This window comes from Thamnophis sirtalis, unplaced genomic scaffold, assembly GCF_051295495.1.
Source record: "Thamnophis sirtalis isolate CommonGarterSnake01/CBP01778 unplaced genomic scaffold, rThaSir2_p1.2 scaffold_2, whole genome shotgun sequence".
Lineage (NCBI taxonomy): Eukaryota > Metazoa > Chordata > Lepidosauria > Squamata > Natricidae > Thamnophis > Thamnophis sirtalis.
This window is the reverse complement of record NW_028261382.1, coordinates 114,951,927-114,968,017: the sequence shown is the minus strand read 5'-3', so window position 1 is coordinate 114,968,017 and position 16,091 is coordinate 114,951,927. Positions and strand designations below refer to the sequence as shown.

The 16,091-nt window shown below is 38.3% G+C and overlaps 2 protein-coding genes across 3 annotated transcripts in view; both read right to left on the bottom strand.

Moving 5' to 3' along the window:
* The window catches only part of TAF2 (TATA-box binding protein associated factor 2), a 68,559-nt gene extending 62,292 nt beyond the window's left edge, over nucleotides 1–6,267 (bottom strand). Inside the window, exons 1-4 of the mRNA XM_087706740.1 lie at nucleotides 4,952–6,267; nucleotides 3,574–3,628; nucleotides 1,822–1,982; nucleotides 2–120 (exon numbers count right to left, since the gene is read on the bottom strand). Of these exons, the coding sequence (XP_087562866.1) occupies nucleotides 2–120; nucleotides 1,822–1,982; nucleotides 3,574–3,628; nucleotides 4,952–5,004 (388 nt within the window). The 5' untranslated portion in view covers nucleotides 5,005–6,267. The remainder of the gene's footprint in view (nucleotide 1; nucleotides 121–1,821; nucleotides 1,983–3,573; nucleotides 3,629–4,951) is intronic.
* Nucleotides 6,268–8,246: 1,979 nt separating this feature from the next.
* On the bottom strand, nucleotides 8,247–16,091 carry DSCC1 (DNA replication and sister chromatid cohesion 1). Of its 2 annotated transcripts, XM_087706738.1 has the most exons (10): nucleotides 15,844–16,091; nucleotides 15,182–15,350; nucleotides 13,910–14,044; nucleotides 12,897–12,987; nucleotides 12,318–12,456; nucleotides 10,912–10,964; nucleotides 10,497–10,651; nucleotides 9,629–9,777; nucleotides 9,480–9,502; nucleotides 8,247–8,879 (listed from the first exon to the last, which is right to left on the bottom strand). In XM_087706738.1, the coding sequence occupies exons 1-10, from the start codon at nucleotides 16,011–16,013 to the stop codon at nucleotides 8,839–8,841; spliced, it is 1,125 nt and encodes a 374-aa protein (XP_087562864.1). In that variant the 5' UTR covers nucleotides 16,014–16,091; the 3' UTR covers nucleotides 8,247–8,838. The 2 variants fall into 2 exon arrangements, with proteins under 2 accessions (XP_087562864.1, XP_087562863.1); XM_087706737.1 differs by lacking the exon at nucleotides 9,480–9,502 and having other exon boundaries at nucleotides 15,844–16,090.

The window sequence follows — 16,091 nt, the reverse complement described above, 5'->3', positions numbered from 1 at the left end:
CCATCAGCATGCTTCCAAAGCTCTGATGGCACTTTAATACACAACTCTCCATTTCCAGCGTCTGGATCCACAGCACTGACTGCAGCAGCATAGGCATTGGAAAAATAGTTGAGATTTCGCCTGCAACGTGAATGAGTAAATTATTTCAAGTTTCAGCAAAAACTGGATTAAAGAAAGGCAATCCACGTTTGGAAGCAGCTCCTCCCAAAAATAACAAAACAGCACTCCAAAGTAATAAATCCTCCAGGAATTACTATATTTCTAAAATGATACATTCTTCTAACGCCCTGGAAAAGCCATATTACCATAGAACATGTGAAGTGTTTTAAGAAAACCCGGAGAAAACGATCACATGTTGTATATTCTCATAATATGGATTCAGCACATGGAGCAAGGCCTGCCATCTGTCCGTCCATCCATCCATCCCTCTGACTTACAGGTATTCAATCAAAATGCACAATAAAACATTAAAATCAATAAGGATCATAAGTTTAAAATTCCACGAAAATAAAACTAACCAGGATGGAAATGAAGAAAGAAAAGTTTACACAGAAAAGAAATAGGATGCCTTCTAGTCTATTAGCCACCTCCAAAGTGCCACACACCCCATTGCGGTCCCAGACTAGATGGCAGAGCCACATTTTCAAGGCCTTTCGGAAGGCCAGAAAGCTAGGTGTGCAGGCATGAAATACTCTAATCTTCGCTACTGGTTCAGAACTGGGAGTGCGTGCGGCGCTTCCGCGCATAGCGTCTGTGATGACATCTGGGTGGGTGGGCGGAGCCTCTTGCCGCCGACACTACAATCTGGCAGAATACCACCTCTGGTGTGGATATCATTTTGACAGGCATGATATTTCAAAGGGTGGGAGCCACTGCAGTAAAGGCTCTTCTTCTGGACTCTGACAGCTGAAAAGGGCTTAATCCCATCAGGGTGAGCTGGTTTCTCAGATGGCCTGCACCCACGCACGCCATGCAGGGTTTTAAAGGTGATAATCAACACCTTGAATTGAATCCAGATTTTTTAGTTGATTTTTATTTATTTGTATCCCACCTTCATTTTTTATTTTTTTTACAAATACCTCAAGGTGGCAAACATATTCATCACATCTTCCTCCTCCTATTTTCCCCACAGTAATAGCAACCCTGTGAGGTGGGTTGAACTGAGAGAGAATGACTGATCCAAAGTCACCCAGCTGGCTTTCACAGTTAAGGCAAGCAGAACTAGTCTTTTAAATTCTTCATTATTATTTTTGCTTTAGTTTTTTGTTGCTTATTTTCACCTTGTCCTTTTCCCTCAAAAGAACCCCATAAGCTTTAAGTCTCAGCAGCCTCACGCACTAGAAACAGCAATTCTATAGCATCTGGAGAGCAAAAAATTCCTCCACTTTGTATTCAACAAAACCTGATTCAGAAAAGCTAGGTAGACATTAATAACAATACAAGTAAATAAAATTGGAGAATCCTATTAAACATTCTCTATAATTTTTAAATATTTCTACTACATGACATGAAATGTATGCTCATAACCAAATGGTCCAATTAATGCTTTCTCTATAGCAAGTAATGAACTGCACCCAATGAACAAAAAGTATTAAGAGACCTTGAATTTAATTTTAATGAGTTCAGTGACGCTGTTTCAACTTTCCTAAAATATGATACAGTACAAGAAGTTTCTATTGGTCATTATTATTACCAAACAACTGCATTCCAAAACATCTCTTTTTAAAAGGCATCTGTAGTTCTGAAATGCAATTTATATTCTGCCGTGAAAATCACTCATAATGACTGCAAGGACATTAACCAGTGTGACCTGTTACTTACTGTTTTGACTCACTGTGACAAACTTCCAATGTTGGATCATTATATATAAAAGCTGCTTCCAAATCATTGACTCTAACTCTATATATCCTGCATTGCTTACTGCTCAGTTTAATTCTATTCAGGTTTGCAACTGTTGGAAATATTGTCAGTTCCACATAGCCCTACAAAAAAACAAAAAGAAACCCCAATGTCAGATATACTTTATATAATTAGCACAAAAAGCTTATAATCAAAATTGTGTGCTTTTTATAAAACCAAGATATGCACAAATGAGTCTGTACAAGGAACAGCTGATTTGGATTATCTGAACCTAAACAAAACTTATATTTATGCAATGCTGATACATTTGCATCTGAGGTGAAATAGAGGCGGGAGGGATAAGAAGATATTAGGAAAATTGAGGCCAGGTAGAAGCAAGAGAGAATTTCAGTCTTGCCCCAACTTGCTCTGCCTGTTCACCCTGGCATCCCTCTGAATTTTGTTTCATAGCTCAAACTCAATTCAACTTTTCTGGATTTTCTTTCTTTCGTATCATATGAGATCCAAAACAGTTGGCAGAACTTCTAGAATGCAATGGTTTGCTTCAGGGTCAAAGCCAAACATATTTTCTATTTCATGTGGACTTTTAATTATAGCATAAAAAAAGAGTTCTCTATCATCCGATTCACTTCCATTTTCTCACTGACACTTCTAATATTACTTTCTGGAATTGCATTCTCCTTTTCAAAAATAAAACACAATCATTAGAATTGTAGTACACTTTTGATCCATGATGTCATATTGGCCACACGACCGTGGAAATGTCTTCAGACAATTTTGGCTCAATGCACCTTGAAATGAAAATGAGCACCATCCCCCTATAGTCCAGGGGTCTCCAACCTTGGCAACTTTAATACTTGTGAAGTTCACAAGTCTTAAAGTTGCCAAGGTTGGAGACCCCTGCTCTAGTCAGCAATGACTATTGAAGCAAGATCCACAGGGACTCCTTTTTTATTAATAAAAGAATTCCAACCTTTAAATATTAAAGCCCATGTATTGTTTCATAAATCTCAGTCTTAGAAGGAAAAGCATATGCTGCTTCTCTTTTCAATTAATTTGCAAAATGAGTTTAGCTCACACAAAAAAATCTACATGAAAAATATTCAAACTAAGATCTGGATTACTGCTATCAAAAAAATCAAAAACCAAACAATTAATGCAAATAGACAACGTGAAATGAAATTATTTTTTTCCATATGTTCTCTCTGAAGATGATAAATAAATTGAATGGCAAAACAGTGATTTGAAATAAGATCTTATAGAATATCAGACCATGACTTTTAGATTTATTGTTCTAAATCCTCTAATAATTTATTTATTTTAAAATATTTGTATGGTGCCTATTTAAAGGTAAAACTCTGGGAAAACAGAATAAAACCACTAAACCACAAAAATGTTAATGCTCACTGTATTGGGCCAAATCAATGGGGTTTGTAATGCCATCTTATAGCCTAGCATGATTTCTGAATCAGCTAATTGTGATTAAATCAAGAAAAATCATTAACATGCCACATGTGAAGCCAGTATAGCCATCTATCTGAAGTCTATGCCAAAGGGCATTAATTCAAAGATGTTTCCCTTTGATCTGTTTTTTAACTGAGCCTATCTGAGATGAAGAAATTAAATTGCTCTCAATAGTGAAATAAGGAAGGGAGGGTAGGTGAGTTTGGTACCCATTAGTAACCTATAATCCTTTCTTCTTAACATACTTACAACAACAGATTTTCTCTGAAAATTTATGCTGTTGATGCAAATCACCTGATGGGTTGTGCTGGGGAAAAAAGAAAATTCAAAATAAATATTTTGATAAATCTAGGTTTACATAACATTTGGTAATAAGGACAAATGCATAGTTCATCTTTTTGAGTGCACTGTACATAACCTAATATTTTAAGCAACCGGTAAAACATTTTTTTGGAATGTTTCAATTCAAGAGCGTCTATGGTTAAGTCTAGACAAAAAGTATTTTCATTATGCCTTATTTCACATTTAATGAAAGAGATCTATACTAGATGTAAATGTAAAACACATTCATACTGAAATTTCATTTTCATTCACTAAAAACAGTTCAGAAATGTATGTTTCTTAATATATGTTTTGAACTAGGATGGTAAATTGTTTCCCTGACACTAAACGCTTTCCTTTCTTACCAAATTTCAGATAATTATCAGAATGTTAGTGAAAGATTTCCAGATTTCAACTGTCCAGTTCACTATAAGCATACATGTCATCTTATTTCTCCCCAAATTCTTAACTGTTTCATCTTTCTTGACTGATCAGAATGACCATACATAGCAATAAATAATCCAAGTACAGCCCTATGCTGAAATCAATGCAATACCTTATAGAGAACTGGTGGGAAACAAAGAAACCTGTTAAATGTACAGATAGTCCTCAACTTACAATCACAATTGAGCTCCAAATTTCTGTTGTTAAGTGAGGCACCTGTCAAGTTAATTTTACTCCATTTTACCCCCTTTCTTGCCAGTTATTCAGTGAATCACTGCAGTTAACAACATGGTTGTTAAGTGAATCTGGCTTTCCCATTCACTTTGCTTGTCAAAAGATAACAAAAATTGATCACATGTCCCCCCAGAACACTGCAACCGTCAGGAGTCAATTGCCAAGCATCTGAATTTTGATCACATAACCATGGGGATGCTACAAAGGTTTTAAGTGTGAAAAATTGTCATAGGTAACTTTTATAGTGCCGTTGTAACTTTGAATGGTCACTAAATTAACTGTTGTAAGTCAAGGACTATCTGTATTTATGTTCAGACAACATCTAAGTCTAAGTAATTCATAAAATTCATACTAAAAATTGAGTTCAAATTGTTTGCGGGAACATGCTGCATATTGACTCTAGACACAAAGTTATTTTTAACAAATAAAAAGCTATATCCCAGACATAGCACTGGTCCCTCCCACAAAGATGAATTCCATCTTATATGAAATTGACATCTATTCATTAAAATATGTTCAACCATTTTTTAAATTATTGCTTATACCAGTCTTCAACAAATAAGATATTGGACATTTCAATGATACTTCATGATACTTTAAAAAAGAAACTATAGTTAAGTATACTTATAATTTATAAGGTCTTGGGCTCTCAAACCCTTTGTCTCCTTTCTTTCTGTTCATGATGAAGAGAAGCACTAAATTTTGGTGAAAATCAAACACATATCATCATCCTCTTTAGCAGTCTTTACAAAAGTACTTTCAATTCTTCCTTTTTTTGAAAAGTTTTTTGTAAGAAAGCATTTTTGGCAGTAAATCTCAAAACAATCCGAAGAAACATCCGGAGGCACCATCACCCATTTAAAAATAGAAAAATAAATGTAAAAAATGTGTATGATCAACTTAAGGAGTTATTTAAACTTTTTTTTAAATCAGAAACTTAGTAACACTGATTCCTAAGACTTGGATATTTACACCTCATATTCAAGATTCTAATGTGATGTAATTATATGTTACAAAGCAAGAAAGAATTTCTTCTTTAAAAAACTTTCTCTTGTAGTTACAGAATGGCAGATTTATATTGTTGGCTTAAAAAGATTCATCTTATAAGTAGTAACTTTTAGCATCCAAATTAAAACGTTTTCTACAGCCATTTAGTTATGCAGTGCAGAGGCTTCTCAGATTCCTCTTTATAATAGCAAGTTGCATCTATCACCAACTATTTCTGGGCTGAATTGTTACGTATCAATGTTCACGTTTAGAGAAAAGGACACCAAAATAATCCTCATAACTGAATTTATGTTCCAGATACAGATCCAGTCGGAATCACTTGCAGGTAATCTTACAGTATTTCCAGACTTATTGAGTGGAGACTTTCTATTATCATTTTTTGAACCTTAGCAACCATTTGGATTTGATTACCAAGGGAGCACCTGACTTAAGTAAAGGGAATGTCCAGCTGCCTAGTCTTCTCAAAAGGCGTATCTCTTAGGGTCTCCAGGACACTTTCCTGGGGGTTCAAAGCAAGTTTGGAGATTTCAATTCGCAGCAAATTAGCCTGGTGGGGGCAAAAAAGGAGTTCAGCGAAACGGGGCTCCAGCTGCACCGGAGAAGGAGCGGCGGCGGAGGGTCTCCGACAGACAAGGAAGCTTGTTCGGGAGAGGAAACGGCGGCCCGTTAATGAGAAGCACTGAGAAAAGCGAGCGGTATTCCTGGAAGCCACGGGCGACTTCCTAAAGCAGCGGCGTTTTAACCTTCCTGGAGAAAGTCGGAGGGCCGTTTCCTGTCGGGCAGCCGGCCGGCGGGAGAGGTCTCCACGTACGCAACTCCACGGAGATGAGCGATGCTTGGCGGCTCTCCTTAAGCCGCTTAAGCCTCACAGCCGATCGGCACCTTCCTTTCGTTAGACATATTGGGCGCCATATTCCCTGCGACTTTTGATCTTTCACCCCGGGTCATAGGTCAAACCCTCGTTCTATTAGACTGCCTCTGCAGCGATCGCCCTCTTGCTTTCAGTTCCGGAATCACAGTGGCTGAAGGTAAGCGAGATAGGAAGAAAGGGAAACCGAAGGGAATGACCCATGCGCTGTTTCAAAGGAAGGCAATACGCATGCGTCCCGCATTAGGGAGCCCATTGGTAGAGTGGGTTAGGCTGCCGTGGTTCGCGATTGGCTGGGCGAAGCCAATCGCGCTCAGCGTTGGCGGGGAATTATTTCGCGCGTATTTTTGACGGCGGGGAATGTTGCTCATTTCATTTTACGTGTAACAAAACACTCAAGTTGCTTCTCAAGACACTTTGAGTTCAATTAAATTAGAAGGTGGTATTTTAGGGACGGGATTTAGTGACATAGAGTAAATACTACAAGGTTTATAATATACATGGAAAAGTGCTAATAAGCACAGGTAGTCTTTGACTTACAACATTTCATTTAATGACGGAGGGAAGATACAACTGGCACTGAAAGAAGTGGCTAATGATGGTTTTTCACACTTATGGCCATTGCAGCATCCCTATGGTCATGCGATCCTAATTCAGAAGCTTGGCAACTGGTTCATACTTATGATGGATGCAGTATTTGAGATAGTGATCAGTTTTTGCTACCTTCTGACAAGCAGTCAATGGGGAAGCTAGATTCACCTAACAGCCGTGTTACTAACTTAACTGTAGAGATTCATTGAACAACTGGCAGGAAAAGTCATTAACGGGGGCAAACCTCACTTAAAAAATGTCTCACTTAGCAGCAGAAATTTTGGGTTCAATTGTCGCAAGGTGAGGATTCTCTGTATTGTACCAGAATAAGAGTTGGAAGAGTCCTTGGAAGTCTTCTAATCCAATCTCTCAACTCCCACAGTCCTCAGCACTAGCTATGCTGCTTGAGCATTTTAGGTGTTGACGTTCAGCATGACTGAAAAGCTACAAGTTGGATAGTGCGGAAAAAAGATTCAGCAACACTGCTTGCACAGGGCAAAGCCATGGTCTTTGGTGTTAGGGAAGACTCCTGAATCGATCACGAATAGCCAAAACAAACAAACAAACAAACAAACCCTAACCAATGGATCCCTGAACAAATCAGCCTTAATTTCTCACTTGAGGCACAAATGACCAGGCTCAAATAATAATATTTCAGACACAGCAATGTGTCTGTCATGACAGGCATATAATGCCAGGAAAAGTGGAAGGAAAGACCACCAGCTGGATGGATTTAGTTACAATGCCAATGGCTGCGTCATTGAATAACTTGAGAGAGGGACACATTGTCTTGCAGAAAATCTAAAAGAATAACAGCCCCACAAATTCAGTACATTGATTCCAAGGTTAATAGCCGGATAACCTCTGAAATATTCACAGGCAAGGTAACATGTATCCAAGCAACTAACACTCAGTACACTACCTACAAATCTGATGATTTCAGGTAGAAATTACCATATTTTTTGGAGTATAAGACACACCTTTTTCCCTCAAAAGGTGAAAATCTGGGTGCGTCTTATACACTGAATACAGGATTTTTGGCCTCCAGAAACCCCGCCCCCTTCACCAAAATGGCCATGCATTGCCTTTAGGAGGCTTCCAGAGTGCTCCTGGGGGCTGGGGAGGGCAGAAATGAGTGAAAAATGGGCCATTTTTTGCTCTTTTTTGCCCTCCCCCCTCAGCCCCCAGGAGCACTCTACAAGCCTCCTAAAGGCTATGCATGCTCTTTTTTTTTTTTGACAAAAAACATGCCCATTTTGGGGAGGTCTGTAGAGTGCAAAAACCTTTTTTTAAAAATTTGCCTCTTCAAAATCTTGGTGCGTCTTATACTCTGGTGCATCTTATACTCTGAAAAATACGATCTGATTATCACTGACTCAGGTTTATTCATCATTTTATCTAATTTGCTTAAGACTCTTAAGTAAGATTCTTCGAAAAGAAAAGCAAAACAAAAAGCTGACGTTATAAAATTTTATTTCAGAAAAGGAAATAAAGCAAAGGCAGAGATATGCTCCAACTGTAAATATCGGGATATCAACTGGAAGTTAGAATGTCTGGAAGGTCTGCAAGCTGGAAACAAAGTAGCAGATTGTGTCCAGATAGACTGATTTAGTTCTTCCAAGGAAACGTTGAAATGTTAATTAATATAAAGGAAAGATTAAAGAAAACCATCCTCTATCTATCTTAAACTGATCTTCTTTACAATGTGTGCTTTAAGCTATACAATTTTTAAAATTTTAATACGGATTTAATTTAAACAAAATACAGAAAGGAGTTGAATGAAATACTCAGATATTGGTATTTACATTTTTCTAGAAATATCAGTTTTAACAGTAAAGAACTCTCAAGAAATGCTAATATTATTAGATGCCACACAGAAAACTGTGGGTCTTAAACTATGTGGCAAAACCACAAAAAAAATTGATCTACAAGTTGACAGTCTTTAGAACATTTTCAGTCCCTACTTAGTTGAAATAATTCTTATGAAATGGGTCTTCTTGAATTATAAACTTTGAGTCCATTCTGCACTGAGGAACGAGCATATTTTGTTAGAAGTGTGCCAGTCGTTTGCTTCTCTGAGCATAAATCCCTGTAAAATAGAAGGGTTTTTAAAAAATGTAATCTCCAAAACCATTTTAACAATTTCAATATTCTAAGGCAAATTACAAAATTGTCAATACCACATTGCATTTCAATACAGGTAGTCCTCAAATTATGACAACTGAGCCAAAAAATTATGTTGCTAAGTGAGACATTTTGCCCCATTTTACGACCTTTCTTGCCACAGTTGTTAACTGTGAATCACTGCAGTTGATGTTGGTAACACGGCTGTTAAGTGAATCTGGTTTCCCCACTTACTTTGCTTGTCAGGATGTCACAAATGGGGATCACAGTAACGGCCATAAGTATGAGCCAGTTGCCAAACATCTGAATTTTGATCAAATGATCATGGGGATGCTACAAAGGTTATAAGTGTGAAAAATGGTCATCAGTCACTTTTTTCAATGCCGTTGTAACTTTGAACAGTCACTAAATGAACTATTGTAAGTCAAGGACTACCTGTACACAGTGTCAACTAGCAGTAGCATACAATCTTGACTTAGAGGAAAATTGGAAATAATGTGCAATGATTGCAAGGAAGAATGCAAAAGGAAACGAGGAAGCTATTGATTAACAGACAGATACTCACAATGGGTTGAAAATATCTCAGTTCTAATAGTGAACAAAAACAAGAATTAGATGTGTTTGAGGAGCTGCCAAATTCAGCATATGAATTTGGAAATTCAGCATATGAAGATGGCTTTTGAACTGCTATAGGACTGCAGTTATACCACTTACTCTATATATGGAGCTATATCAGCTTCTGTCCATTTCTCCCGAATAGAGAACAAGCGTTTAAATCTTTCATTATCATCTTCTGGTAAATCTTCAACAGTCAGCAGGAAAATAATCTCTGGTTTAGAAGATCTATCCACAAGAGCCAATCCCTTGAATAAATAAAATCAAAATTGGAATATGTGCGGGAAACCTTTATTGAATAATTAAAATATAAACTTAATAAACATTTAAAAAAATGCACAGGTTGCTATGTTTATGTATTGTTCTTTCTTTCAATGTGAGAACTTCTTAAAGTTTCAGCCTTACATCAATCAACCTCATGATGTATTTAAGGCTAAAAGATGCAAATAACTTGAGAGCATCCAATCAGCTTTAAGGGAAACGTGATTGGGATTCCCCCCCCCCCCCCAGAATTCTTAATCTGACCCTATTAGTTGTGGATTTTCAAATTCATGCTCCAGATTGAGCACATTTCTGAAAGTGGTATTTCTTATAAAATGGAATGGAATGGAATGGAATAGAATAGAATAGAATTCTTTATTGGCCAGGTGTGATTGGACACTCAAGGAATTTGTCTTTGGTATATATGCTCTCAGTGTACATAAGGAGAATAAAATACATTCATCAAGAATAAAAGATACAACACTTAGTGATAGTCAAGGTTACTAATAAGCCATCAAATCGTACTAGGAAACAAATAAAAACAATATAAATTGAAAGATATAAGCAACATGGTTATAGTAATAAGTTGGAAGAGATAGATACTAGTAAGGAATAGAAGAAGAATAGTAATACGGTCTTAGTAAATTATTTGACAGTGTTTTGGGAATTAGTTGTTAAGCAGAGTGATGGCATTATATCACATTACCTTTAACTGATCCAGTCTAGTTGTCATTCCTTCAGGGACACTCTGCTGCCACACTTCTTGAAATTCCGAGAGGTTGAATTTGACAGCATTTTGTAAGAGCATTTGTGCAATTGCTCTACACACCTTCTCTTCATTCATTTCAAAGTAAGCCTCACCTGGGAAGGAGCATTAAAAACCACAAGTAATTAAGGAAGATGTCACATGCACTTCAGTGTATCTTTAAAAAACTCCCATCAACATCAAAAAAACATTACATTCTGTAATGAACCAGAATTAATTCAATAGTTTAACCTTGAATCTGGCATTCATATGCATTCATTCATTCAGTTTTATCCTGCCATTCTGATCTATTGAATATTCAAACCAGGCGTGTTATCTTCATTATTAAAAATAAGCAGTTATGAAGGCTACCTACCTTCATCCATGTATTTTTCTCCATAACTTTCCAGGATGTGTTCTATCATTTCCCTGAAATAGAAATGTGCCTAATTTCAGTGTAAAGTATAATAAAGTCAGTTCTCTACAGAATTTGATTTAGAACTACCAGTAGCCACCCAGGTTATCCTTACATTATTTATTAACACATTTTCTTTGAATGTATAATAAATACAATACAATAATACAATAGCAGAGTTGGAAGGGATCTTGGAGGTCTTCTAGTCCAACCCCCTGCCTAGGCAGGAAACTCTACACTGTTCCAGACAAATGGCTATCCAACATCTTCTTAAAGACTTCCAGTGTTGGGTCATTCACAACTTCTGGAGGCAAGCTCTTGTTCCATCTTTGATGATAGGGGGAGAAATTTTAGCCCCCTCAGAGAGGGCCCGCAATCTGGGAGTCCTCCTGGATACACGGCTTAGTTTAGAAGAACACCTGACGGCCGTGACCAGGGGGGCCTTTTACCTAACCCTAGCCGACACTGTCTGGCCGACGGCACCCTGAGGAGGCCAACTCTGTGGGATCGCACTGGACGGTGGGATGCTACCGGTGGCAGTAGGTGCTCTCGCAGGTATCCTGGGCCTAAGCCATGGAGCGCTTTAAAGGTCATAATTAGTACCTTGAATCACACCCGGAAGACAACCGGCAACCAGTGCAGGCCGCCTAAAAGGGGTGCAACATGGGAGCACCTAGGTACCCCCATGATAACCCGCGCAGCCGCATTCTGGACCAGTTGAAGCCTCCGGGTGCTCTTCAAGGGCAGCCCCATGTAGAGAGCATTACAGTAGTCCAGGCGAGAAAGGACGAGGGCATGAGTGACTATGCACAGAGCATCCCGATCCGGGAAGGGGCGCAACTGACCAATGACTCCCCATTTCTGGGGGGTCCTGCTGGGAAATAGACTTTCAAGGCATCAAGAATGGGTTCCATCAATTAAAAGTCAAATTGATCGGATACTAGGCAGGCCTCATTTAATGATAAGCTTGTTTAGTAACTCTTCCAATTGAAAGTTACAATTTATCTGCCATGAAAAAATATTGGTATGACCTCTAAACAGGGTAGATTCACACATCACACAATAAAGATGATGTACTTTTTTGGCTGGAACTTAGCTCATTGTGTAATCCAGCCATTATGGCTTGTAATAACATGGCTTTTGTTTTAGTACATTTTATGAACTTGTAATTACTCCTAATTTCGTAAATAAGCCCTATTAAGGAAAGACTTGGCACATGAATCCAGCCTTATCTCCTTTGGCTTTAAATCTGAAAGCAGGCATTTTGTAAACAACATTTAATAACTGAAACAGAAACCTTTCTCAAATAATCAATGAGGTGAGCCTTATTCTTTTAGAACAAAGTACAGGTAAATAAAATAACTTACTTGGGTTCTAGAGGTCCAAGTTCTCGAACACATATACTTAAAGGGACTTTATTGAATAACCAGGACTCTGAATATATTAGTTGGGTCACATGATTCAAGAGTTTCATCTCATAGTCAAAGTCTAGAATCCTCCAGAATCCTGCAAGCAGAGAAGGGCATTAGCGTACAAAATCCTTTATAAAAACTTCAGTTCCATTCTTGATCTTTTTCCTACTCTTTTATCTGTATAATGATCATAATGTCAGTCTAGTTATTTTCTTCTTTCGCACTCAATTGAAGGAGAGACAGATTGGTCTAGTGGTTAATGCACCAGGGTAGAAACCAGGAGGCTGTGAATTCTAGTCCCGTCTTAGGCATGAAGGCAGCTGGGTGACATTGGGCCAGTAACTCTCTCTCAGCCCTAGGAAGGAGACAATTGCAAGCCACCCCACTGTTCACATGACTTGGTCATCCGTCTTCCTGTCGTCGTCCCCACCCAGCCCAGTTGCCAAGTTCCAAAGGTTGGGGACTGTTGCAGGAGAAGTAAGCAATTTTCTGTTTAAATAAGGAATTCCAAGAAACATAGGTAGCTATAACTACCTTGAACTTGGCATGCTTTCAGAACCTTCAGTTGATGCATTATTTCTTCCTCACTTGCTTGGACCAAATCCAAGAAGTCTTCTGTTGTATACTACAGAAAGTAAAACAAAACATACATGAGTTCCTTAAGTCTGAATGCTATTCTGAGTGCCTTGGAATTGCTTTATAAACAAAAGTTTAAAACTGTACTTGTGTATTTAATCATGAGTATTTTATTTTCATAGCTTTCACTGACTAGGAAGTATAAAATTGGAGGCTGAATGAGACTTTCATAAGCCTACATTTATTTCAAGCTACATTTATTTCAAGAATCTGAAATTTTGTTGGATTAAGCACTGACTCAGGAATTTTGCCATATGCTGAGGCCTGTGCTGGAATGATACTTCAGGACTTTTAACAGATGAATCAAGTACTACCCACTTTGCTACTTAAAACAGAACCAAAATGTAATTTTAAAAAAGTAATGAAAACCCTATCGGATTTTAAAGGCACAAAAGGGATGGAGTCAATTTTTGTTCGCTTTGTTTTGGAAGGACAGAAACTGTAAGCCACCCAGAGTCACTTGAACAGTGAGATGAGCAGCATATAAATTTAATAAATAAAATAAATAATAGTTATGCACTTCGGAAACTGCCAAAGGAAAAAAATATTACCCCCCTGATAATTAATATCTCAGCCCATAGTAACCGGGATCCCAGAGACATAGATTAGAATTAATTGGTGAGTGGGAAGTTGTATTTACCCTACACACCAAGCTAAAAAGTTTAGGTAATTAATACATGAACACATGGCTAACCTACTCACTTTTTACAATGGGCCATATGGGGAAATAATACAAACATGTGTTCCGGGGAATCTAATATGGGTTAGGACTCTCTAATTGCAATTCATGCTTTGCTTAATTTTTATTCTTGCACAAAGTTTATGTCTTTTTATTAAAAACTCCATCTTGTTTTGGGTCATGAGAACTTTTTCATCCATCTATCATCTTCCTTATCTTATATAATGATTACCTTTGAGTTTGCATCAATTCTCTCTTTTTCACTATCTGGACCTTCATAAGGATTTTCCAATAGAAGTTTCTTGAGTTTCTTCAATTTAGGCCGGCATCTTCTTAGTTCCCAAAAATGATTGGAGAACCCTGCAATCTACAACAAGAACTGTCATCGGAACTGCCAGGCTAATCTGTAAAGTTGGCAGTTGCAGATATAACTGCATCCATCAGCAACAGCAAAGTATGAACATAGCATAACGCTCCTTATGCTTGGCATGTTAAACGACTGTCTTTGTGAACCGTGTTTCTCAATTTTAGCAGTTCGAAGATGTGTGGACTTCAACTCCCAGAATTCCTCAGCCAGAACACTGGAGTTGAAACCCACACCTCTTCAAGCTGCCATGGTTGAGAAAAATTGCTTTAGAACTTCAGACCTTTGGGTATATTTGCTCCACTTCCATTGAATTCATCTGGCTCTTTTAACATAAGAAGATTCAATTGTCATTGTGGACTTTCAGAAATTTCGGACATCATATTATTCCTGGATATAGTGAGTTGCAATCCAACCATATCTAAAGTACCACACATCCCCCCACTCCACACAAAAATTTTAAACAAAATTTTGCTTTTATTTCTCCTCAGCTGCTGTCTTAAATACCAATGCATGCCAAGATCTATTAATTGAGGAAAAAACCAGAACAAGCAATCAAGCAATCTGTACCTTGCTTTTTCCAAGTGTATCCAAAATGTGTGATGTCCAAAAGAAATCAAAAATTATGTTTGTGTCTGTGTTATAATTTTACTATTTAAACCAGTGGCATTTAGAGATTTAACTTATTTTTATTGCACTTTCCTGGAGAAATAACTGCTATAGTCACAGAATCATGGAGCCATACAGGGGTGGGGGGGAAGGATGTTTCATCTCGTTCAGCCGTTTGCCCATCATTCTATCAAATACCACATTCCTGCTAAATCAAGGATATGCCCTCTTAGAAATTACTGAGTCCCATATTCAATCAGCTGCTATATGCTCTCAAATCCAACACCCTCCTCATATATGCCTATTTTAAATAATTATCCTACACATTATATGTCTAAGTACTAAAATATTTATTGCATCTCTTGGCCACAGAATGCTCTGACTTAATTCATTGGATAAACTAAGGTTCTCTCCCATCCACAAATATGAACTCCTAGGAAAAGGATTAAAAGTGACTTTTTTTTTTAAAGGAAGGAGAATGACTTTTCAAAGATCTTAACTTGCTCTGGAGGATCTTCAGGCACACAATACCTCAGGATGGAGTATATTAGTAGTAGGCTTGCCTGCACGAAGCTGCTCTGGCGTTTCACCGGAAGGAACAAAAAGCAACATATTGGAAGTATCTGCTATTTTCATGTCGTAAGTCTTATCCTTACTGCATATCACAGCATGTTCATTTTTCTCTCCACGGATCACCAGGCTGCAAGATCAAACAAATGCCAGGTTCAAACTACAATGTGTTGACCAAAAGGTTTAAATATATCTAATAATAAATAAAGTTAGGAGGCTGATACATCTGAAAAGGTCCAATTTCTCCTAGTATCCAAGGTATGTTGTATCATTATGCTCAGTCAAGGAAAGAAACACAGAAACGGGCTATACTTAATGCAGTGTTTCTCTTGGCAAATTTAAGATGAATGGACTTCAACTCCCAGAATCCCCCAAATTTGAGCAACACATTTGGAGCATACAGATGCGGACAATGCAATTCTTTTATTGCAAGGATCTCCAAACTTGGCAACTTTAAGAGTTGTGGACTTCAACTCCCAGAATTCCCAGGCCAGTTTGGGGAATTCGGAGACCCCTGCTTTATTGAATTAGATCAGCTGACCCTCCCAGGCGCTAGAGGTCGCTGTAAAGTCGCCAGCCGCACGCTTTACCGCAAGGGGGGTCCCTGCCGAGCATGCGCGTACCTTCGCCCCGCCTCCAACTCCTGACACAACTCCGGCTCCAGTTGCAGAAGACAGTAATCGCCGGCATCGATCCGCGGACTGAAACTGAGGCACTGTACCGTTGGAAGCAGCTCCGCCGGGTTTAGTTTAGCGACTTGCAGCGTCGCATCGACCTCCTCGCGGCGTCGCATATCCTCGGGGGCTTTTTCGCTCCTCGGAGTTTCACGGGCGTCTCTGACAGGAGAAGAGGACGGCCTCTCTTCCGAAAG

Bases quoted from the DNA above. Each gene is read 5' to 3' on its own strand.
- DSCC1 (XM_087706737.1), bottom strand. From the start codon at position 16,013: ATGCGACGCCGCGAGGAGGTCGATGCGACGCTGCAAGTCGCTAAACTA. The intron at 12,457-12,896 runs GTAGTTATAGCT...CTCTGCTTGCAG, and splicing joins GAAAGCATGCCAAGTTCAAG to GATTCTGGAGGATTCTAGAC. The intron at 9,778-10,496 runs GTAATGTGATAT...TATTTATTCAAG, and splicing joins CTAGACTGGATCAGTTAAAG to GGATTGGCTCTTGTGGATAG.